Raw genomic sequence first — 26,240 nt, forward strand, 5'->3', positions numbered from 1 at the left:
GGCTGTGATTGTAGGTTAATGGTAAAAATTTTAATAACGACAATTCAGGTGAATTTTGTGCCAATTGACCAAGCGGCACCAAATTCACCTGAATTGTTGTTATTAAAATTTTTACCATTAACCTACCATCACAGCCATTTCTTGGCCGCCACCTTGGATTTCACATCTTGGCTGTTTTTGATTAGATTATATGTACTCTTATTTTTTAGTCAGATCAGCTCATCTCAGCCTTTGCAAGGGATTGATAATGATGACTATGATAGTGATTATTAATCGACCATATCAGCAACTGCTAACAGTGTGATTTTCATTAAATACAATTTAAATGAATTATGATCAGTATTTTAAAATTAAAATTTAACTGAATTATGATCGCTATTTTGAAATACGGAAGAGCATATTGCTAGATATGGAGGCTTAGTGGGGCCGAATACTATCGATCAATTGACGAGAAAACTGAGTAATGTGTCTGGTGAAACAGAGGATGAACTTCAAGAAGGCGGGAAAAGACTGCCGGCAAACTGCTGGTCAGTGTAACTTCTGTCCCACTACAGGAGATAAACAGTGATAGTTTTGCCGATGAAACTGATAGCAGTCAGACTCAGGATCAGCGAGGTGAGCGGTTGATACACTGTCGACAAAACCGTCCGTGTTTTTGATTCACTTTCGCTGTGGATATGAATGTGTTTATGTCATACAGCCACATCATGGACATCATCACAAAATCTATTGATGCAATTTACAACAGCACTTATAAACAGTATTACATGGAAGGCAAAACACCACACTATGCTAAGCACAGAAAATTTACAATTTACAAGTATTCATTTTTCCTCAATATATTCAGTATGGTATAAGAATAATATAGTCGAATCTGAAAAATGGTAGTTTTGCATATAATCATACGTAATTAGTTGAAACTATAGTTTGCTCTTAATTGCATACATTTGTAATGATAATTTAGTTGGTGTTTTGTACTGCTTATTGTATAGCTATAATTTTGATTCTTTCTTTTTTACCTTTTCCCAGTATATATATAATAGTTACAAATAAATGACATTTATTATAACAAAGTGCATTCAAAGATTAAACAGTCAACAACATCATGCAATGTTTACAAATTACATACCAAGGGAGGCAACATGTTGCTGTGTACCAACACAAAAGGAACACACCCTCAAACCAAACTGACACTAAGAGATTAACCCACAAACTTTTCTTAGTAAAATCTGACATTAACCTTGACCAACAATCCTATATTATATATCACTATAGATAAAAGGGAAAATTACTACATTAAACATTTTTATCTGTAAAGCACCACACTCTTCACACTGTAGATATTCACCTTGTTGTCATTACGTCCTGATAGTATGCTACAATAGTTCAGAGTTATCTCTGATCAAAATTTCAGCTAGTGTTGCAACTATTGTCAACTGTTTCTTTTGAGCTATGATGTCTTTTGGATAAAATGATATACTGTAGTAAACAGTTTCAGTGATATACACCAAATAGTAATTTACAACATGAGAAGTTACATGAATTGCTTATACTTGTATTCCCTTCAAATTATACACTCTCTGATCTGTTTAAAGTTCTCCAATCTTTCACTGTGCAATTTTGATTTTCATTAATGAAGCCAGCACCCCAGACTACATACTCCATTAAAATTGTGTACGTTTTATGTGTAGTATGCATACAAAATCTGCAAAATTTAAATTATCAAAATACATCATGCACCACATCAGTAAACATGTGCGCGCAGAACTCATAAGCACTACAAGGTGTAAGGATCCTGATTTGATGCACAACGGTTTAAGTATACATAAATCTCAATGGATATAGTCATGGAATTGTATGATTATAATCATGTGCTGTTTGATTCTTCTTTCAAATCAAAAAATCTAAATTTCACATCACACTCTATCAGGCAGCTCTTTGTGAAAGTGACTAGTGCATAACAATTCAGAAGTTTACTGTACATTTTAAATACTAACCATTTACCACACTACATTAGCTCGGCAATTGAAAGAAGTACTAATATTAACCCGCTTGCAGTACCAGGTACTCTATTTCCTTAAAAGAAGTACATGTACATGCAGTGTGACGTGTTTGACATGTGATAGGCACAAATTAATACTATTTGTTTATTCCAAACAAATAACCAACATAATCACAATTGTTGGTTTCAATCCCCTGGAAACTTGTCACATGATCCATGTAGCACTTTTATATCAACTGTGGATTGCCCACTAACTTATAGGTGCAACAAACACTTAGGTGTGAAATGCATAAAATGCTAACAAAGCAAAAGTTTATCTCTAAGAACCTGATTTGAGAACTTGCTGAAACTTGCAAATATACTTTTGATGGTTGCAACAACTACATGTCAAGAGTAGTGCAGTAAAAGTACATCCACAGAGATGTTAGAAAGACCTTTTCTTCATCATCAAAATTGCAGATACTTGCACTACTGCACTACAGAGTGAGTAGTATTAGCTGTACGTTAAATTATCCAATACTTTGTAAACAACAGAAATGGCATGATCTATTATACTGATGGAGTATTGATGTTATACACATATCCATACATGTGAGCCCCCAGTTACACACACGCATAAAGGTTATGTATATGGTGGTATGAATGTATTTACAGTGTATGCACAAACTAATGATTTTGCACATTATATATGTACTGACAGCACATATGATGCACTTACCACAACATCCAAAAACAGTGTAAATTTATATAAAGAAATCAAAACACCACACTAGCTATATGCAAAGCACAGTAAAATAATACATTCATACAAGGAACATTCAAAGAGTAAATATGTGACTGGGCCTGCAAAAACAGTGCAAGTGGGCACAAGCTACACTCCGTCACTTTACATGTCATATCTCAGTACTGGAATAGAATATTTACATTCTGTAACTTGCATGTTAAAGCCAATTAAATGCTTACTATGAACAAACAATTGCATTACCATAGCATTATGATATAAAACGTTATGGGTAATGAAATGTTTTGAGAAAGTAGGCAAAAATCATGTGCCTACATGCCCTAATTTCACAGGCCCAGTCACATATAGATATACAATGCTTACAGATTACACACAGAATGAGGCAACTTGTTATGCACAAACAAGAGAGAACACATCCTCAAACCAAATGAATCTGAAAGCTTGATGCACAGACCTAGTCTGATATTAACTTTTACCAACAATAATATTATTTTATCACTATGGACAAAAGGGTGAACTTACTGCATTAAAATAATTTTCTTATTTGTAAAGTATCACACTCTTTACACTTTAGGTATACCTTTCTGTAATTACATCCATACAGTTGGTTTGACAGTTTAGAAATACCCTGGCTAATCAAAACTTTACTGTTGAAACTACTGTCAAATTAATGTTTCTTCCTATGCATAGAAAGCAGTTTCAGTAATAGTGACAATCATGGCGTAACCAGTTACATGAATTGCTTGTACCAAGTCTTGTGTATATTCCCTATTAGATTAATATACATGCACTGACTCACCTGTTCTAACCTAATTTGGATGTTTCAAGATCATGAGGGATTTTCATTGAAGGAAACACACCAGACTACATGTAAGACGTTACAATAATTACTATACTACACTAAAATGTGTGTATGTTTTCTGTGTACTATATATGTGACCGAATTTTGGAAAACCACCCTTATGGGTGCATTTGACACATTAAATATTTAGTTCTGAAACACAGCATTATAAGTTAAAGTCCTACCCATGTAAGGATAGAATAAACTATAGATAAATTGAATTACAAGAAAAAATTTGAAATATTTGAAAAGTGTTTTCTGCTATTAACAGCACTATGCTAGTTCAGAAATTCTAATTATTTCAGGCGCGACCATAAGGGTGATTTTCCAAAATTCGGTCACATATACAAAATCTACAATCAATAAACAAGTGATGCTTAAAATCAATGTGCATGTAGATTCTATCAGGAACTCATAAGTACTGCAATGTGCAAGGCTCCTAATTTGATGTGTCCAATCACAACAGAAAGCTATATAAATTATATATCCCAATGGTTTCTTTATTTAAATTAATACACCCATATGTTTGACAACATAATACACTAATCACAAAATAATAGCTGGTACATTACAGGTTTAGGCCTTCTCACAAATCCCTATACACTAGGAAAGCAGTTTGTGAATGTGTTCATATTATTATAGTATTCTTCTTCTTGTTGCTGTGAGTTCAACCTATGAAGCATTTCTAGGAAATAAACCACAAACTTTCAATGTGAATAATTGGCTTTACTGTTACTTGTAGTAGTGAAAGCATTCCTTTCACTTACCTGAATTACTTTAAATGGTTATCCAAGCACTTTCATACAGGATAGCACCACTGTTGCAATTTGTATCAATTCTCTCAGGCCCGTAGCCAGGGGGAGTTCAGAGGGTTCTGAAGAACCGCCCTCTTGGAAAAAAGGTCCACAATTTCAGCAAAAAGGTCCATAATTTAACCAAAAAGGTCCACAATTTTAGTATACAAGTCCAAATTTTCAGGAGCAAAAGTCCATTAGCTACAGTTTACAGGCTAGATACCACTAATAAGAAGCGAAATTAATTGCTCCGAGTAACTCATTCAGTAGTCTCGCGTGGCCAGACCGCTTTTTTTCTTTTTCATTTTTCCCGAAAAAGAAAAACAATCGGTCTGGCCATGCGAGACTACTCATTCAGTGCTTGTAATAATGCAATGCAAGATCGAGATACTCTAATAGAGCAGTCAATCAGTCTAATAGAACAATCACTCTAGTAGAACAGTCACAATTCAAAAGCTACTTAATTTACATGTAGATTGTCTAAACTGAACTTTCATTAAAATAAAAGATTTTGGTGGACATGCCTCCCACCATGCAGACCCCACGAATAACATCCATGCTTCAACTCCATGCAATGTGTAAATTTCATTGTTTAGGACACCCTTTGTTCTGCTCCACTGCCCCTGTTGATTATGGCAGAGTGCTCAATCTTTTCCATTCTTATTCACTGTGACATCCAATATATTATATTTAGACACATGCATGTGCAGATAGTGTAATACAGTTAGTAGCAGTTGATATAGTTTTCCAGATATCATCCATACAGCTGGTCTTCAGCTTACCTTAAAAATTGTTATTTTATTGACTGAATTGCGACTAAATTCAACCTTTTATTATCAATTTTCAAAAAATTTCCTGGGAGGTGGGCATGCCCTCAGACCCCCTAGTTTCAGCATACTTTACATGCTGGGTGAGTGCACCATAATATTATCTGAATCATGTCACATAAAAAGGTCCACTTTTCTTCTAAAAGAACCTACCCAGACAAAAGTCTGGCTATGGCCCTGTCTCTGTACAGGTATTAATGGATTAGCTTGACAACTATCAATGTACATCAGTCAGCACTGCTTGAAGGTTCTTAGTTTACTAATTTGTTATGATGCCTTACTGTAGTTATACTGATAGTAAAGTGTCAGTAAACTTAAGTATATGGAACATAATTATTTTACTAAGTTTTAAACTCTCAGTAAAACATCAGTGAATGCGGGTTTACTGAAAAACTACTAAAATAACAAACAATTAACTGTTCCATATACTGGGGATATACCACTGTAGTAAACTAAGATACTTCAAGCAGTGCAGTCTCTTGGGGTAACGTTAAGGATATTGAGGAGTCATAATATTGTGCATACAGCATTTAGAAATGTTTGGTGTATATAATAACCTGCTTTACTTTAAACATGAAACTTAAATTTCTATAGCTCCTTTGTAAACATAATATTTTGCACTATAATATCTCTTGTAGTAAACTCATATGATATTAAACACGTTTCTAGTATTGTTACTAAAGCATCTAAAACACTTAATTTCCTGAAACGTAACTTAAACAAATGTTCAGAACAAGTTAAAGAATCTGCTTATCTAACAATGGTCAGGCCACAACTAGAATATGCATCTGACGTCTGGGACCCTCACCAAACTGGAGATATTGTAGAGCTAGAAAAAATACAACGAAGAGCAGCACGCTGGGTAATGAATGATGGTAGACTTAGTTCTGTCACCTCAATGTTAAATCAGCTTTCATGGCCAACTCTCCAGACTCGCCGCAAATTATCTCGACTACAAAATTTACACAAAATTTTTTTACCAACAAATATCACTTACAATTCCTCCATACTACCTACCAACATCACGATCCACGAGACAGTACCATCCACTGCACTACATCTTACCACATGTATCTACCACTGCACACCAAAGTAGTTATTTTTCAAGAACAATTAATGATTGGAACTCCTTACCAGTAGATCTTGTTGAAGTTGCAGATGCTGACATTTTTAGAACTGGACTACAATCATTATTGTAATTGTGTTACATGTATTCGGGAAAATCTGAGCACACCAGCAGGGCTGACTGCTCAGTAATAATAATAATAATAATAATAGTAAGTCGCTCCATAGAAATAGTTGAAAAATGCTATGTAGATGGAGTAACCATCGTAGGAGTGCCTTTTGGTGGTTTGAAAGTAATCAAGACACAAAACCCAACCTGTGTCACAATTACGCGATCAATTTTTATGATTAAAAAGTATTAGTTTTTACGCTTACTAGGCAAACAACTTGGAGCAATGAACTGAAAATCGGTGTATAGCTGGAATAATCTTCATAGAAAGTTCGTTCAGTAGTATAGAAGAATTGGATTACAAACCACTGAGTTATGATTCAAAAGCCAACTCCGTGTAGCAAATGCAAGATCGAGATACTCTAATAGAACAGTCACCCTAATAGAGCATTCAGCTAATTTTTACTTAATAATAAAATTCTATTACATTGCAAATTATTTTGTAGGGAGTTCAGCTGCAAACAGTTAATCTTATAGACAGTTCAGTAAGAAGCAAGTCACTCTGTGGAGAGTTAAGCTACAAATATATCACTGTAGAGATTCAGAACATTACAAGTCACACTGAAGAGAGTTCAGCTATAAACAAGTCATGCACCCTGTATAGAGATCGGTTACAAACACATCAACCTGCAGAGAGATCAGCTACACACAAATCAACTTGTAGAGAGATCAGCTACAAACAAATCACCTTATGGAGAGATCAGCTACAAACAAATCAAATTGTAGAGAGATAAGCTACAAACAAATCAATCTGCAGTGAGATCAGCTACAAACAAATCAGCTTATAGAGAGTTCAGCTACAAACGAGGCTACAAACAAATTACCCTATAGATAGATCGGCTACAAACACATCAACCTGCAGAGAGATCAGCTACATACAAATCAACTTGTAGTGAGATCAGCTACAAACAAATCATCCTGTAGAGAGATCAGATAGTAACTAGACACAATGTAAGGGGTTCAGCTACAAACAAATTACCCTGTAGCGAGATCAGCTACAGTGTGTACAAACAAAACACTTTGCAGAGAGTTCAGCTACAAACAAATCAACGTTTAGAGCAATCAGCAACAAACAAATCAACCTTTATAGCGATCAGCAACAAACAAATCAACTTGTAGAGAGATCAACTAGAACAAATCAATTTGCAGAGAGATCAGTTACAAACAAATCAGCTTGTAGAGAGATCAGTTACATACAAATCAACCTGTAGAGAGATAAGCTAGAAACAAATCACCCTGCAGAGAGTTCAGCTACAAAGAATCACCCTGTAGAGACATCAGCCAGAAACTAAACACGATGTAAGGAGTTCAGCTACAAGCAGATCACCCAGTAGAGTGATCAGCTAGAAACAAATCACCCTGAAGAGAGGTCAGCTACACGCAGATAACCCTGTAGAGGGATCAGCTACAAACAAATCACCCTGAAGAGAGGTCAGCTACAAACAAATAACCTGTAGAGAGATAAGCTAGATTTCAAATCACCCTGTAGAGAGTCCAGCTACAAAAAAATCACCCTGTAGAGACATCAGCTAGAAACTAGACTCAATGTAAGGAGTTCAGCTACAAGCAAATCACCCTGTAGAGAGTTCAGCTAAACAAATCAACCTGCAGAGAGATCAGCTACAAGCAAATCACCCTGTAGAGAGTTCAGCTAAACAAATCAACCTGCAGAAAGATCAACTACAAACAAATCACCTTGTGGAGAGATCAGCTACAAACAAATCAACCTGCAGTGAGATCACCTACAAAAAATCACCTTGTACAGACTTCAGTTACAAATAATTAGAAATCAGCTAGAAAAATTCACCTTGTAGAGAGTTCAGCAACAAAGAAACCACCATGTAGAGAGTTCAGTTGCAAACAAATCAGCCTGTAGAAAATTCAGTCACAAACAAATCGCCCAGTAGAAAGATCAGCTGGAAAAAGTTACCTTGTAGAGAGTTCAGCTACAAAGAAACCATTCTGTAATAGTCCAGTCATTTTAGCCAAAAAAATGGGTCAACCTTTAACTAATTGCAACAAAAACAGTTTCAACTGTTTCTGGTACAGAAAAATGTGCTCTACAACATATTAAAAGTCTCGGTGAGTCTCGTGAGGGGAAAGTGCTTTTTTGTGACCTTTTATGGCCAGTTTTAGTGATTTTCAGTTCTATTTCATCTGTGCATTATCAAAACCACTCAAATTGGGTATAAAATGATTGGTCTTACCATAAGAAATAATGTGATACTTGTTTGATGTCCATAGCTTAATCTGTTCAAAAGTTATTACCATTTTACCTGTCACTTTAGTCCTGCCCACGCATATAATAGAATTTTGTTAAAGCAATTTCTTTCTGGATTAATGATACTTTAACCATGGCAGGAGACACATTTTCACAACAGAGGGTCATGATGAAACCTTAGATGTATTTGTTGCCATGGAAACACATAAGTACATACTTTTGTACAGTTATTGTAATTATTGTAAGATATGAACAATACTTCAGATGATATGCATTACAGAAGATGTACACAACTGAGTTGGTACAAGTTTAAAGTAGAATTGTTTTCAAGTACTTCTGAATTAGTACATCCTGGCCTTCCCATAAGCAACAGAGCATTTCACATTGTGCTTCTTGCATGTGCAGTTGTACACTTCATACTGCCAGCTAAAGTCAGCCTCACTTGGTGCTTGTGGCAAATCAGAAAGTAATGGAGTTTCATGCCCATTGTAGGGGGTTCATTTTGCCACAGCTACCTCTTCACTCAAATATTTGAAAATAAACTTAGCATTTTGTATGGATGGGTAAAAGATGCGTTTGTGGCAAATTTTTGTTGATATGTTTGTGGCACAGAATTTTAGTGACTCACCAGGTGTCAAATTGTACAAAATATCTAATGTTTGTTCTGCATCGTAAATTTCTTCAGGGGTAGCTGACTCTTTAACATTACAAGTTTGGCTTGTTCTCAAATGACTTGATGGATATGTGCACTTTACGATACCATACAGGTGTGAGGTAGTATCACAGCCAAGGAATGCATGCAGAGAAAGGACCCAATTACTCATTTATAGCCTTGATGTTCAGCTTTTTTGCACATTTATTGGAAGAAAAAGTAGACTGAGACTCCAGACTGGCATGATAGCATAACCAGATGTGACTGTCAGGCTGAGTGTACTATCTAATAGACTTACCAGTGTTATTGATTTATAATTACTAGAGATTTAGATTGGCCGTCACTCGAATCTAGACAAAGAATTGATCAACTGCAAACATTTTATGAAGGGATCAAAAACTTATCAGGATTATCTGTTCCACCAAATTTCTTGTCAAATCAGTAATCCACCAGACACCACACTCACCAATTTTTCCAACCCAGTACGGTCCAGTTATTACCAACACTTTATTTTCGAGAACAATCAAAGATTGGAACAGGCTACCAATAGCTGTCTCATAGAATCAGAAAACATACGTAGATACATCTACCAATTGCTTATTGTCTATCTAATCATTTGCTGTATGTTTTGTGTAAATGTGATGTCTTTAGTGTTCATCACTCCCTGGGTGCATCGGCAATTGCTGTCTGCCCAGTAAAAATAAATTAATAAGTAAGCAAAACGTTTTCTGTTGCTTGTGGCAAATACAGAGAGTCGGGATGTACTAATTCAGAAATAATCAAAAGCAATGATGATGATGATGATTATGATGAAGATATGAGTAACTATATTTGTATTGCACTCATTCTACTTTAGACTCAGTTGTGTACATCTTCCGTAATGCATATCATCTGAAGTGTTGTTGATATCTTACAATAATTATCACAATAACTGTACAAAAGTACACACTTAACAAATACATATAAGGTTTCATCATGACCCTCTGTCGTGAAAACTTGTCTCCTGCCATGGTTAAAGTATCATTAATCCAGAAAGAAATTGCTTTAACAAAATTCAATTATATGCGTGGGCGAAACTAAAGTGACAGATAAAATGGTTATAACTTTGAAACAGATTAAGCTATGGACACCAAACAAGTATCAAATTGTTGCTTATGGTAAGACCAATCATTTTGTACCCAATTTGAGTGGTTTGGATAATGCACAGATGAAATAGAACTGAAAATAACTAAAAATGGCCATAAAAGGTCACAAAAAAGCACTTTCCCCTCACGAGACTCACCGAGACTTTTGATATATTGTAAAGCACATTTTTCTGTACCAGAAACAGTTGAAACTGGTTTTGTTGCAATTAGTTAAAGGTTAAACAGTAAAATGACTGGACTATAAATAGTTCAGCTGCAAACAAATCACCTGTACAGAATTCAGTTACAAACAAACACAGCAAAAAATACCACATTTCCGGCGGTTATATCGGTACAGGAAATGTCAAGGAAATTTTTATGTTTGAATTTCTGACACATTTCCTGTACTTGTACATATCGCCTTTCCAAGTGATTTCCAGTTTTGCAGGAAATGCCACTTTCAAGAGTCTCAAGGAATATTTTGTTCATATTTCTGGCATGTTTCTTGCACTAGAACATGGATAGAGGTATCTTTCCATCATCCTATTATTATACCTACAAAGTAAAAAACTTTAGCGCTTGGCGCGCGCCTTGCTTTGAAGTTATGGAAATTCGATTTCACCAAATCCAATTTCCAAAGTTGAAACTGTTGAGCTTTACCATATCTGGTTGGCTTGCTTTTGTGGCCACCCAGCGTTAATTGGCCAATTAATTGAAGCCATTATGCATGCACGTTATTACACTGCTCTCAGTTACAATAAGGTTTCTACACACTATCGCGATATTATCTATCCTCCTTTAAAAGAAGCACATTGAATGCATCTCCCCTTCCTTCCGTCTAGGCTGAGGCTTCCCTTATAGCTATATGCTTCACTGACAGACTAAGTAAAATAAGTGTATGCACGAGTAGAATAAGTGTATGCACTAGGTAGAGGGAAAGGGGTGAGCTACCCCTGGGATCTTATCCGTAATCTGAGAGTTGGTAGCATAGGCTATTCTAAGGTAGTGGACCTGGAGAGACATGTGCCTCCTTCCTTTGCTGAACAATGAATTACTTAAACTATTGGGGTAAGTTATAGTACAGCTAGCTATAGATAGGCATTGTTCTTAGCATTCTTAACTTATCAATTAAACCATTTAAAGCCTTTAAATTGCAAAAGTCAAACAACCTAAGTGTTAATTTACATTCCCCCACTCCCTCAAAATTCCAATTTATACTAAATCTATAAATTATGCAACAGTATCGTGACCGGATTTACAAAAAAGGGTCTTCCACACACATCCAATTCCATGAACTTGGAAGGCCATAATTTTGTGTTTAAGAGACGCACAAATCTGAAATTTTCCCTAGCCATTACGCAATGTTGGTACTAACCACTGACCAAATTTCAGGTCAATAACTTGTTGTATTTCAATTTTATGTATCGTCAAAGTTGGTAAATTAGATGCGTGTTGAAGACCCCTTTTTGCAAATCCGGTCACATCTCCCCCAGGTCTAGAATCACCACTTAAGGTGGTAGGGTGCACCAGGGTAAAGTTCATGCACCGGTCACTTTAATGTCAAGGTGGCATTTGCTTGGTAGAGTTTACTAGATGTGTTATAATATTATGGTAAGATTACCATGTACACTGTAACTCACTGCATACAAACATAATTTGTATTTCTAAATTTATTCATGCACTGATGTAGATAGATATATATGTTGTGCAGTTGAGGGAATATGACCCAGTGATGCTTATAAATTTTATAGGCATTAGTTTGGAATGTGATTGAGGATTCTTATTTTGTGTAAAATATGATTACAGGACATTATGTATCATAAATACACCCTGTCCATATTTTCAAAATCAAGCCACTCTGCCCTTATTTAAAATCTAGTACGGATGGCAGCAGTATTCTACTCTGGTTTGATTGAGTAGATGTACGCACCTGTGAAGTCCTGTGAACTGAAAGAAGACATTTTTTATACCTAGCAATTCAACTGCCTACCAGAGCAACAAAAGTCAAATACACCTAATAGAACAGTCAACATTAGATTGACATGTTCACTACATTTCCTGTCACACTGACACATGCCACTACACACCAACTACTTTGTTATGACACACCACTCCATCATGGCCCTTTTCCTTGGCTTATTTCAAGTAAAAGCACTAACCACCTTGGATGCCGATTTAAATGCATGCTACTACAACAAGGCAATGTATTAAATTAAAAAATATTACACTAGAATGGGTGAAGCAGTTATCTTGTTAGGGTGATAAAAACAGGCTGTAAGATAAGGTGATTCACTGGCATTGTTGATAACTCCAGTGTACAAACTTGTACTGGAGAAGCAAGAGGACAAAATAAACAAATAAAAGAAATTACAAAGTAAGCACATAATATTATAATTATTAAAGCATGTGGTCTGTGTGCACCACCAGTGGTTTAACCTTGGAACTAATACTACCCACAATATGTCAGTTATATTTTCATACTGCTCAACTTAACTTAAATTAATTATAATTTTGTTAACACTTCCCAACAAAAATAATTATATACCTGTATGAGGGACCCAATGTAAGAAATCAAATTGAGGATAAAACAATCAAATAATTGATACCATACCAATGAATGGACTAGAGTTTCAACACACAAACTCTTTCCTTACATAATTCATTTAATAAAGTAAAATAAACCTGATAGAACAGTTACTGTATTTACTACACACCCTATTACACTGACACATACCTCTACTCACCAAACACATCTTTATGACATATCACTCCATCTTAACTGCTGCTGCTAACTTACCTGAAGCACAAGACACTATCAGGCCTGGATGCAGATATAGATGTACATTATAGCAACAAGGCGGGTAAAATCAAACTACACAAGCATGGGTGAGTAACTGATCTTGTCGACAGGCTCCATGCAAGCTACAGTGACCAAAATTGCAAAAAAAATACAAAGTCACATCATACTATTTTAACACATGTACAGGGTGATTCAGGGACCTAGTTAATACTCCAGTATACAAACTTGTACTTGGTCTGGAGAAGCAAGAGTAGAAAGTAAACACATAGTATGCAGCTCATCACAGTGTGCACCACCAGTAAAACTGAAACTATCAATAATTGCTCAGTTACTTTATTTCTTTCATATAGGTAAAATTTAAACTTAGATTTTTAACTATTCTGCCAAAAAAAACCTGCATGAGGAATCCAATGCAGAAGTACTATGTAGGACAAACATCATTGCAGAAAATGTACCATATGTTGGCACCAAAGAATGGACTATAGTTTCCACTGCATTAACCTCTTAATTTCCTCACTTCTCAACCACGGTACATTCAAAATTTGCAGCAGAACACAATCATCGGACTACTGACTTGATGTCTGCATGATTACTGTATATTCTGCATGTACAATACATACAGTATTCAGTGTTGGTGATTCAATCACTTGAAGTGGTATCTCACTATAGTCAATGATGTATCAAACATCAAGTAGCTAGACTAGTCAATAGTGTCATGTAAACAGTCAATGGTGATCCATCAAGCATCAGTAGCTACAACAGACCAAGGTTGTGTATCAAACATCAAGAAGCTTTACTAGTCAATGGTGATGTGTAAACCATCTCACAATAGTCAGTGATGTGTCAAATATCAAGTAGATGTAATTAATAGTCAATGGTGGTGTGTAACCCTTCTCAGAACAGTCTATATTGATGTTTGAATAGCTAGAATAGTCAATGCAGGTGTGTTAACTATTTCACAATAGTAAATGATGTGTCAAACATCAAGTAACTAGAATAGTCAATGGTCCGGTGGTGTGTAAACCATCTCACAACAGTTGATCGCCATGTGACATGTCATACATCAAGTATCTAAAATGGTCAATGGTGGGGTGTTACACACCAACATTGGCTATTAAAGCTACTTGAAGTTTCATTGACTGTTGTGAGATGGTTTACATACAACCATTTACTATTCTAGCTACTTGATGTTTGACGCATCACATTGACTGTTGTGAGATGGTTTACACACAGTGTGTAAACCATCTCACTTACAGCAGTCCATGGTTATCTTTCAAGGATCAAGCAGCTAGAATAGTCAATATTGTTGTGTAAACCACCTCATAATAGTCAGTGAAGTGTCAGAAATCAAGTAGCTAGAATGGTCAATTACCCACAGTGTCACAACAGTCTATGGTGATGCATCAAGCATCATGTAGTTGGAATAGCAAAGGTTTACATGCCACCTGGTTACTTGATGTTTGATACATTACCACGGACTGTTGTGAGATGGTTTACACACCACCATTTACTACTCTAGCTACTTGATGTCTGATACATGACATGGATTGAATCTACAGTGACACCTGTCTTAGTGGCCATCTGCTAAAAAGGCCATCTCTCAAAAAGTTTCTCTAGTTGGACATTTTTTATGTTAACCCACCACAACCTTTGGCCTATGAAGGCCAAAAAGTTTCGGCCCGAAAACCATTTTAGACAAACAGGTGGACTCTGATATTAAAAAGATTCTAGCTTATCAATGACTGTTACATTGAGATGATGATGATGGACACCTTCCAGCATAGAAGTACTATGATATATACGTATAGCTCTGTCTTCCACTTTCGAAAATTAAGTGCATGTTTCTATATAGGAAAAGTTTATTCCCCACTGTAAGTGTTGTATTGATATAATACTAAAATACATGCAACTAAAGTCAGTTCAGTAGTTTACCAAAAGCTCAGTGTAACTCATAAATGTGACTGAATTTTGGAAAATCACCCATATGGATGCATCTGACACCTAAAATATTTAATGATCAAATCACAAACATTATAGTGCAAATCTACTTGTTGATGGTTTTAAGCCATTCTCAATACCTTAAATTACAAGAAAATGCTTGAAATATTTTCAAACCTGTTCCCAGCTCTTATTAGCAAAACACTAAACATGAAAATTCTAATTACTTCACGTGCATCCATATGGGCGATTTTCCAGAATTCAGTCACAAATATGCATGGTGCACGGTGTAGCTACACTACACCACAACAATAGTCAACCACAACTTCTCAAGTCAATAATATCCTGCTGGGATGGTATATATACAGGAGTAATGTATGATATATACAGGAAATGGTCAGTATAATGAGGTGATATTATTAATGAGGTCATAAAATGTACCTTAGTTGTGTTCCAGACCTACTTGACTTGGCCACTAAAAAAACAGTTTAAAACTGTCAAAAGTCATTAGCTAGACATTGCACTGCAGTTTTTTACCCTGCTATTAACAGAATTCTTTTAAGATACACAAGATTACTGTAGTTGTACATTTATAATAAATCACCATATCATAATTTTGTTGCGCCATCATCGATCATTGAATTTGAGGTGGTCTACACAGACAACCACTGACTATTCTAGCTACTTGATGGTTGACTCTTCATCATCAAACATTGCATTGTGAGATGATTTTTAAACATACGACCATTGACTATTCTAGCTACTTGATGGTTGACACATCACCATTGATCATTGCATGTGAGGTGGTCTACACAGAAAACCACTGACTATTCTAGCTACTTGATGGTTGACACATCAACATCGATCATTGCATGTGAGGTGGTCTACACAGACAACCACTGACCATTCTAGCTACTTGATGGTTAACACATCTTTAGTATACATACGTCCATATAAAAATAACATCAAAATGGATATCTCGACGCCTGATTACAGTAAAAACCAAAGGTCCCCCTGATTACAGTAAAGGTGGCAGTACTATCCTTTAATAGTTTGATAGATGTATCATACTTATCATTTAAATGACCTTAAGTACACTGTAATCCTCTGCATTTATGGTGGCACAAAAAAATCCTCTCTTATTCTAGCTCATGCTACCAGGTGTAAAAGACAAAAGAAGAAAACTTTGACCCATTAGCCTTTTTGCTTTTGATGTTATCATATCATTATCAAGCATAATATCTTATGTGCCAACTTTATGGTGTACATGCAGTGTCATTCTGATTTAAGGAGATGCCCATCTCATACGAATCAGACACCAGTGAGCCACACAAAATGTGCCTTCTCAAATTTGCTTCCAGTCCTGCCAATCCAACAGGGTTACTGTCACTATGACTATCAGACCAGTACAGAGTTCGAGTCTAAAAATCTGAAACTGCATCTGAATCAATTTTGATGTTGTCATTGAATCTGGATCATCAAATGAGTCAGATTGATGGACAAACATTGAATTAGACCATTATATTATGTATCATATTACATCACTTATTTAACAAAGTATCATGATGTCACATTTGAGAATCACAATATTTAAAACCAAAATGTAGAAATTTTATGTTCAATCAACTTTGTTCAAACATTGGTCACAATACCACTGCTGGATGACTCCACTATTGTTGGAAATTTTAAAAGGTATACAAGATTACACCAATTACGCATGTATATTACTGCAGATAAAACTAGATTCAGTGAAAAAAGTAACATACATGTACAAGATTCTAGATCTTACAGTTGTGCTTTAAGCTGCATGGTTATAGCAACAAAACATAAAAGTCCATCACGAAACATTGTTTTGTTATTGCTCACTAAGCCGTGAAAAATATCTTCAAAGCTTGGCAATTGTTCAGTAAATGTCTCCATCCTATAGCATTCACCAAATCCTCCCGTTCTGCTAATGGATCTTGTCCGAACTCGCTGAACAGAGTCAATCTACCTCAATTCTCTTCATATTGTCTGCCAGCTGCGTCAGCTGCTGGGGCCATGGAGTTGTCAATAGGTTTTGTTTGATTGTTTTGAGCCATCAGCACGTTTGGAATACCCCTTCCTGTACAAAAAGAAATGATGATATAACTTATAAGATTTAGTGGCAGTTATGCATAAACACCGTGCATTAATTTTTGTTGATATACCTTGGATCCGATGCTCATTCCAGGCAGCCACAAACTTTTTCATCCCTACTTGGCTAACTTGGATGCTGTACGAGGAGACGCAAAATTTGACATCGTCAAGTTCCAAGTTGAAATCGTGGTTTTCTTGCATTTCAATTAGGATGGCCTTAATCGGATAGTTTATCCTTCCATTGGCTTCAATCCAGATCCTTTCAACCACATGATTTTATTATACAAAAGTCAACATATTATCCAATACTAACAAGTACTCTGTATAGCATAATAGTGCGTATGTACTGCTTGTTAATTAAAATTTTATTTTGCATCAATGCTAATATTTTATCCAATTTTAAAATGTATCAAAGTTATTTAATATCCTGTATGTGTATCCAATTGAGATATCTACTTTAGCTAGTTGCTGACATTGTTAATTCTACTATCAGAAGGTTAAGGTTATTTCATCACGTCATAAAATCTCACCCGGGTTGAGGATGTTTGCAAATGAGGTGGTGCAGAAGGGTTTCTTCTATATTCTGCCAGCCGTTCCTGAATATACAGCATTAGATACCACTCCTTCCCCTGATCAACCCTGAGTTGATCCCACATTCCATAGTGGCAGATGATCTGTCTAAACAATAATAAACAGACACTTGTACATATACATGAGATGGTAGTATGTACAGTACATATAGTATGTATTATACTTGTGGTGCGTAATGTAATACCTGTACACTGTCTCGTAAATAATGTAGCTGTTTTTGATTGGCATAGTAGTAAACACCGCAATTTTGCGGCTAAATCCATCAACTGCACATATGTGCATTACTCCGAACATCACGTTCTCATTTTGGTCAATGTGCAGTTTCTGACCAAAATAATCTTCCTCGTAGGTTCCAGGGTTTGTCATCCGAGCAACAGAGTGTCTGCAGGCTTGAGAGTACAGAGGCGAAACAAGCCTCAGAGACTCCCCTACTCTCTTCTCTCCAGCTTTGAGTCCTTTGGATGCCAATACCCTAGTCAATGTTCGACGTCCATACACTGGACCCACCTGGTTTTCAAATGTTAGACAAATCTGATAATACTAACAATGAAATAAACTAAACAATGTAATAGTATTTGTTGTATTTTTTTCATGTTAAGATAGATAATGTCACTTTATCACTTATCCAATCCAATTGCGTATTACTGTATATACTAGCTAACTACCTGTTGAGCAACCTTGCCATGTGTAAAGGCTCATGATATTTTAAAATTTAAATTCAACTAATTCCAGTACTACATATTACTGGGTTTGCACACTATGATATATTTAAATGTATAACACATTTATATGTATTAATGTCAATGAATGTCAAATAACTTTGATACATTTTAAAGATTGGATAAAATATTAGCATTGATTCAAAATTAAATTTTAATTAACAAGCAGTACATACACACTATTATGCTATACAGTGTACTTGTTAGCATTGGATAACATGTTGACTTTTGTATAATAGAATCATGTGGTTGAAAGGATCCGGGTTGAAGTCAATGGAAGGGTAAACTATCCGATTAAGGCCATCCTAATTGAATGCAAGAAAACCACAATTTTAACTTGGAACATCATCATGACGATGTCAAATTTTGTGTCTCCTGGTATAGCATCCAAGTTAGCCAAGTAGGATGAAAAAGTTTGCGGCTGCCTGGAATGAGCATCGGATCCGAGGTATATCAAAAAAAATTAATGCACAGTGTTTATGCATAACTGTCACTAAATCTTATAAGTTATATCATCATTTCTTTTTGTACAGGCTGGGGTATTCCAAACGTGCTGATAGCTCAAAACAATCAAGACAAAACCTATTGACAACTCCGTGGTCCCAGCAGCCAACGAAGCTGGCAGACAATATGAAGAGAATGGAGGTACTGTTCAGTGAATTCGGTGAATTCGAGGAAGATTATTTTGGTCAGTGACTGCACATCGACCAAAATGAGAAGAACATGATGTTCAGAGTAATGCACATATGTGCAGTTGATGGATTTAGCTGTTGCTGACATTGTTAATTTTACTATCAGAAGGTTAAGGTTATTTCATCATGTCACAAAATCTCACCTGGGTTGAGGATGTTTGCAAATGAGGTGGTGCAGAAGGGTTTCTTCTATATTCTGCCAGCTGTTCCTGTACGTACAACATTAGATACCACTACTTCCCCTGATCAACCCTGAGTTGATCCCACATTCCATAGTGGTAGATGATCTGTCTAAACAATAATAAACAGACACTTGTACATATACATGAGATGGTAGTATGTACAGTACATATCGCACGTATTATATTTGTAGTGCATAACGTAATACCTGTATATACACTGTCTCGTAAACAGTGTAGTTGTTTTGATTGGCATAGAAGTAAACGCCACAATTTTAAAAGATAAATTGACACAATGGAAAGAGCTAACTCACCTCACTGACAGCAGCGGTTACAATCCTATCTAATTCAGCTTTTGTGAGCCTGCTTGTCTTGTGTATGTCTCTTTCACGACAAAATCTACAGAATGAAATAACTAGCTGACTGTATACGTATATATAAACTAATGCATTATGTCATCTTATGATCTATACATTAATCCAATCATTATGTGAAGTGGCAATGAGATTCATGGTCGGAAGAATTTAAAGCTGTTTGTCGGTCCCAATATGGCTACCTACATTTTTCAATCAGACTCTTTTTTAGTCTTATAATAGATTGTCTTTATAGAATCTACATTACTCTCGCCATCATGTACTCACTTGCAAACCTTGCCATATGCATCCTACTTTGGTTTAAAAGGCACGTGGCACACATATCAATGATAGCTATACGTGCAACCACATTTAACAAGTATATTAGTATACATAGCTAGATGTTCTTCATGGTCATAATGTTCGGTGAGCCTTAGCTAACAGAGATAGAAATGCATTCCATGTGACCAGCAAAAATCATATCTGTCTAGTCACTATTGAACAGCACTCGCCACCAGGATCAACAAGTTTGAGTGTGTAATTTCACTTTGACCACTTGATTTAATTCAAACTACGTAAAAATAATGCCTGACTTATTGTTAATAATATATTATTTCATCTGAAGGTTTTGTAACTCCAGGATTTTTGTCACATGGGAAGGAAGGGTCTGCAACAAAAAAAAGCTGGCTGCAAATAAACCTTGTTGTACAAAACTCAACTTAGTTTGAGTTCTTACTTCAATTGATCGAGTATGTGCCAGATGTATGCACCCAAGTATTTGCATGATCATGGTAGCTATAAGTTTATTTATATTCCATGCTCAATGTACTGCAGACTAGCATGCATAAGTTCACACTTAGCTAGTTTTGTACCACCTACAGTATCTCGTCTAGAAATTCATCCTGAGTTACATATTCTGTATTACTTATTTCAATAGCTAATATCCATTTCATATGTGTTGATAATGATAATGTGATGTGCATGACTGTTTTGTTACATGTATAATCTTTGTAACTATGTAAATGTTTGTAACTAACCAGCACTGGGTGCTTCCATGTACAGTAATAATAAATAAATATCAGGGGCGGATATAGGATTTTTCCAAATGGGGGGGGGGGCGGAACTGGTTACAGACACAACAACACATGCACAGGTGACTGAGAAATAATTTTTGTGATGCTGAATGGTTATTATGCAGATATTAAGAGATCATGTTCATCAATGCATAGTCATAATAAATTATTTCTGGAGCATCACGTGAGATCACGTGACCTGCCAAGGATCCTGGAGCAGTGGAAAGAAGTCTGGTCAGTGTGTGGTGGCTGGCACTGGTCATGGAGTGATTCCAAAGTATGTTTTTGTGTGTTTGGCTCCTTTACAGCTAGATAAGTATTATATGTGACTGAGTTTTGGAAAAACGATCCAAATCGCACATTAGAAGTTTCGAGATAAACGGTTTTAAAGAATTGAAGCCAGCATAACTCTCCAAGGATAGCAAGCACGCGTATGAAATTTACACAAAAGATGCATCAATCTGTTACCTTTCAAGCCACTTCTAGTACTTTTAGCTGCTTGTACAGTTTCCCGCCAAATAAGAAAATCTGAGCAGTTGGACGAGCGAAGTAGTATCACGAGTGCTCACAAAGGGGTGGAGGCTGGGGGGTGGCAGGAAGGGCAAGAGATAGACCTCAAAATGGAGGCAGACCACGATTGGAGTCCAGACACGAGATTACAGGGCTGTGCTGGCTCCTTAGTGGCTGATATGTAGCAAAATCAACAGAGAACACGTCTGGCCAACATTATAAGGCTGTCCACCAGTAAACCACTGACTCTTGCCAAGCCAGGTCCTTCACAAGGCCTGAAACCGCCATTTGAGCACTCCACACCACCCAGAAAAGACGTGTGTAAAAACCAGCCTCGTGTAGTTTGAGTAGTGCTGAGGGTCAAAACTTGTAGTACGATAGTGTAGCTATCCACTGGTGGTGTTAGTTTGATTTTGCCTGATGTGCGATTTGGATCGGTTCTGTAAAATCTGGTCACATTTGTACATTTACTCATAAAATCAGAAATATTTAAGGTACATCTGCTTCATCTTTTCTTCTTCCTGTGGTAAAGAAAAAAAGATAGGTTTAAAAAGTCCCAAAGCAGGCCATAGGCCGGCTTTGGGGTATACAAATACAAAAAGAAGTGAAATCTAATCCAAAACAGCCAAGCTGTAAAAAAGTGTGCGGCCCTCAAAAAGGCTATGGTGAAAAAGATGTGAAATCCAAGGTGGCGGCCAAGAAATGGCTGTGATGGTAGATTGGTAGGTTAATGGTAAAAATTTTAATAACAACAATTCAGGTGAATTTTGGTGCGGCTTGGTCAATTGGCACAAAATTCACCTGAATTGTCGTTATTAAATTTTTACCATTAACCTACCATCACAGCCATTTCTTGGCCGCCACCTTGGATTTCACATCTTTTTTCACCATAGCCTTTTTGAGGGCCGCACACTTTTTTACAGCTTGGCTGTTTTGGATTAGATAAGAGTTACTGCTTAATTAATGGGAGTCTTGACTACTTGAATGAGGTCAATTGGTGCTGGTCCTAAAGAGTGACCAAAGGAGCCCTTTGAGGAGGCCTACTTTATTCACGGACTGGACTGGACTGGACTGGACTCGTGGACTGAGCTGGAAACAGCTTTTAAACAATAATCCAGGAATTACCCTTCTCTTGCAACACTGGAGACACCACTATTGAGCTACAACTGTGCTGATTCTGCTGGATCTTCCTTACAAGTCATGACAGCGGCTAGCGCATAGCCGGACTGGACTCATGGACCGAGCTGAAACAGCTTTAAACAATAATCCAGGCATTATCCATCTTTTGCAAGACTGGAGACACCACTATCGAGCTATAACTGCTGGTACTGCTCTTCCTTACAAGTCAGATGACACTAGCGCATGCACTAATCAATTAGAATACACTTACAAGACACGTGTACTCGCGGTGATAAAGTGTGACAGAAGCTATTGTTGTAGTGTACATGTTTTCCTTTGTTGCTTCAGTACTTAACACTAGCGTTAGTGTTGTAGTGATGAGCCAGATTATTTGCATAACCTCATCACCTTGCCTGGTGGTGCCATCTAGCTACCTGCTAAGAATAATTACTGGCTCATCTCTACAGCTGTAACACTAGTGCTAAAACAACAAAGGAAAACATCTACGCTACAAGAATAGCCTCTATCACACTGTATCACTGCTAGTACACATGCATCGTAAGTGTATTCTTATTAATTAGTGCATGCGCTAGTGTCATGACATGTAAGGAAGAGCCAGCAGCAGCGAAATTGTAGCTTGATAGTGGTGTTTCCAGTGTTGCAGGTGATGTATAATTCCTGGATTGTTGTTTAAAAGTTGTTTCCAGCTCAGTCCGTGAGTCCAGTCCAGTCCAGTCCGTGAGTCCAGTCCAGCCCGTGGAATAAAGTAGGCCCTTTGAAGATCTAGAACCCCTCAGACATCTAATTGCTAACCTCAGAAGTGAAAAGACAAGCAGCACCAGATCCACCCCATTACAGCAGCATAATTTGAATCCCATTTATCTAATAGCAAGGAAGCAAGGCGTTTGTAAAATATGGTTGCTTCATTAGCCATTCCTCCTGTGGCTGAATACGCGTACTATACAAAAATAATTTTACGCGCATTTCAATCACTTCAGTAAACAGCGAAACAAGGCTTGAATCAAGATAACTAAGTGACCAACGGATTCATCTGTTAATGGTAAGTAAGAATGTCTTTGTTTCATTTCAGTGGCATGAAGCAAACTTGAGTTACGGGCTATTGTTTACGTTTTGGTAAAATATTACGTAAACGTAGTCGTTTCTAAGTTTAAACATCATTCTGGCTTTAGAAAACCTAATTGTATAAATACATGGGTGTATGTAGGGCAAAAACTATATGTTGCTAAATGCCCCCAATTCATTGTGAATACAATGAACCAAATCCCATTTCCATAGCTTGTTTCCTTCGTCAGTTATGATCGATTAAACAAACACCTGTAATTTTCCCATATATAGTCACTGTACAAATCGACTGTTTTGTACTTTCTGCTGTCTATCGCTATAACTCCACAACTATTCTCCAGATAAGGCTGAAACTTTGAGACAGACCATTGGTTATTCCCTCTGGATAACAAAGAAGTTATAAAATTAGTTTGATAAAAGTGCAAACTAGTTGGGTTTTCGCTCAGCGGGTCACATATTAGTTTGTTGAATTGCAATTAGCTACTTTGGCATGCACAGTTCTTAAGAATAGGGAAAAGGTACAATTTTACTTTGGGGACTACTGTACATTATAAAGGTAAAATGGCACAATTGAATATGTATCACTTTCACACCTCAGATCAAAGGAAAGCCAGTGCATATATATCACATATTGCACTGACTCAAAATGTTAACGAAGTATACGCAGTGTGCATATCTCGTTAAGGCAGTGTGTATATCTCGTTACACACTGCCTTAACGAGATATACTAGTTACGCAATGCCTTAACGAGATATACATACTGCGTATATCTCGTTAACTTGAGACATTGCATACCTAATAGGTGTGCACACTATATCCAGAAGTCATCAGATTTCTTTGATATTTTACTGTTATCCTCTTCTATTATATAGGGAATCAAGCAAGCTTCGATTGTGGGATTGAATTCTGCCTAACAACCTGTGATTGTGGGATTCAATTTTAGCCCTTAAACCCGCATAATCCAGAAAACTAGATTTGATTAAAAAACAAATTGAAAATGCACACTACTTTTGCCAATCTACATAGGCGGTGTCTCAGTGATATGTGTTTCCCCGAGTTTCGTGTTTCCCCGCACACATATCACTTCCAAGAATCGTGCATCTAACACCTTTAACCACTTGTAATTAAGTATGTAAATGTTAGTGTATAGTTATTTTTTAAGTAATAGTTAGACACTCGCAATAGGTGTCTTCGAGGATTTAAAAACCTGAGGTGACGTCAATAATTACCGAGGTGCAGCCGAGTTAATTATTGATGTCACCGATGGTTTTTAAATCCTCGAAGACGCCTATTGTGATTGTCTAAGTGTTTTAGACAACGGCGTAGAAGCAGTGAGTTAGTATAGAGAGTTCCCATTGTAAACACCTAAAGTATTTCAGCGAGCAAAAGAGGTCACGCAAGCCATGAAGCGCGACTAACTGAAGGTTTGTAAAGTCGATAAAAAGTATGTTTGAGGCATTATGGATACGTGTGAATGGCAGCAAATGGGAATAGCCAGTGCCAACATGGCTGTCTTGGTCTACAGAGCGTGCTTTAATATGGCGAAGGCCACAAATTGAATTAATGGCTTGTACCACGAAGGTCTATAAATTCACTGAGCTACCCACGATAATAATAATAATAATATAGATTTAATGTACATACCTCCATAAGTGGAGTATAATCGTACATATCTGAATCACAATTATGATTGTGTGTGAATGTATATTAACATTATTTGTTGTCAGTTAATTACAAGTGTGTGCATGTGTGTGTGTGTGCAAGTTGGCTTGAAAATTTTCCACTGAGTTTTGATTGATAACATCTCCTGGCAAAGTATTCCAAAGTTTAATCGATGATGGCATATATGAATATTTGTATGTGTCCACTCTTGTGTATGGCTGCATGAGGTGACCACGTGTATAGTGACATGTTACTGGTACTAGTATATTGTCATCAATATCAACATCAACAATACCGTTAATTATTTTGTAAAACATTATCAGTTTTGCATTTGTTCTTCTGCTTTGCAAACTAGGCCATCCCAAAGATTCCATCATTTTAGTCACACTAGCATATCTGTCTTTCTTATTTAAAACAAATCTTGCTGATCATCTTTGCACCATCTTTAGTCTGTCGATGTCTATCTGGTAATGTGGAGACCATACCACTGATGCATACTCTAAAACTGGTCATAGATAAGTTTGATAGCATGATGATTTTACAGCGATTGGACAGTTTGTTACGTCGCAAAAAACCAAGCACAGAATTTCCCTTCTTGACAACGTTGTTGATGTGTTCATGCCAGTTCAGTTTTTGGTCTATGGTGACTCCGAGGTATTTAGCATGTTCAACTTGTTGGATATTAGTATAGTCTATGTGATATATAAGGTTAGGTACGTTAGACTTGTTTGATATTCTTAAACACTCGCATTTACTTGGATTAAAGTACATTTGCCATTTCTTAGCCCACTGAGATAATGAATTTAGATCTTGTTGTAAAATAGTAATGTCTTCCTCTGAATTAATATTCCTGTATAATAAAGCATCATCAGCATATAACTTGATCTTAGATTTAACTACTGTTGGGATATCATTAATGTAACACAAAAAGAGTAGCGGTCCCAGGACAGAACCCTGTGGGACTCC

At 36.5% G+C, this 26,240-nt stretch overlaps 1 protein-coding gene and 1 long non-coding RNA gene across 3 annotated transcripts; both read right to left on the bottom strand.

Annotated features, from left to right (window-relative positions):
* Window positions 1-5,877: 5,877 nt before the first annotated feature.
* Window positions 5,878-6,473, bottom strand: LOC136244511 (uncharacterized). 2 transcript variants are annotated; one of them, XR_010695373.1, is made up of 4 exons: window positions 6,341-6,473; window positions 6,204-6,286; window positions 6,101-6,158; window positions 5,878-6,035 (listed from the first exon to the last, which is right to left on the bottom strand). It is a non-coding gene; the product is annotated as an uncharacterized lncRNA (long non-coding RNA). The 2 variants fall into 2 exon arrangements; XR_010695366.1 differs by having other exon boundaries at window positions 6,204-6,280; window positions 6,341-6,470.
* Window positions 6,474-16,833: 10,360 nt separating this feature from the next.
* LOC136244517 (uncharacterized) lies at window positions 16,834-20,241 on the bottom strand. Its single transcript, XM_066036100.1, has 6 exons — window positions 19,789-20,241; window positions 19,439-19,586; window positions 18,069-18,391; window positions 17,824-17,971; window positions 17,365-17,552; window positions 16,834-17,279 (listed from the first exon to the last, which is right to left on the bottom strand). Exons 2-5 carry the CDS (start codon window positions 19,517-19,519, stop codon window positions 17,541-17,543), a joined length of 564 nt encoding a protein of 187 aa, XP_065892172.1. The 5' UTR covers window positions 19,520-19,586; window positions 19,789-20,241; the 3' UTR covers window positions 16,834-17,279; window positions 17,365-17,540.
* Between the last annotated feature and the right edge of the window lie 5,999 nt (window positions 20,242-26,240).

Source organism: Dysidea avara, chromosome 2, assembly GCF_963678975.1.
Source record: "Dysidea avara chromosome 2, odDysAvar1.4, whole genome shotgun sequence".
Taxonomy (NCBI): Eukaryota; Metazoa; Porifera; class Demospongiae; order Dictyoceratida; family Dysideidae; genus Dysidea; species Dysidea avara.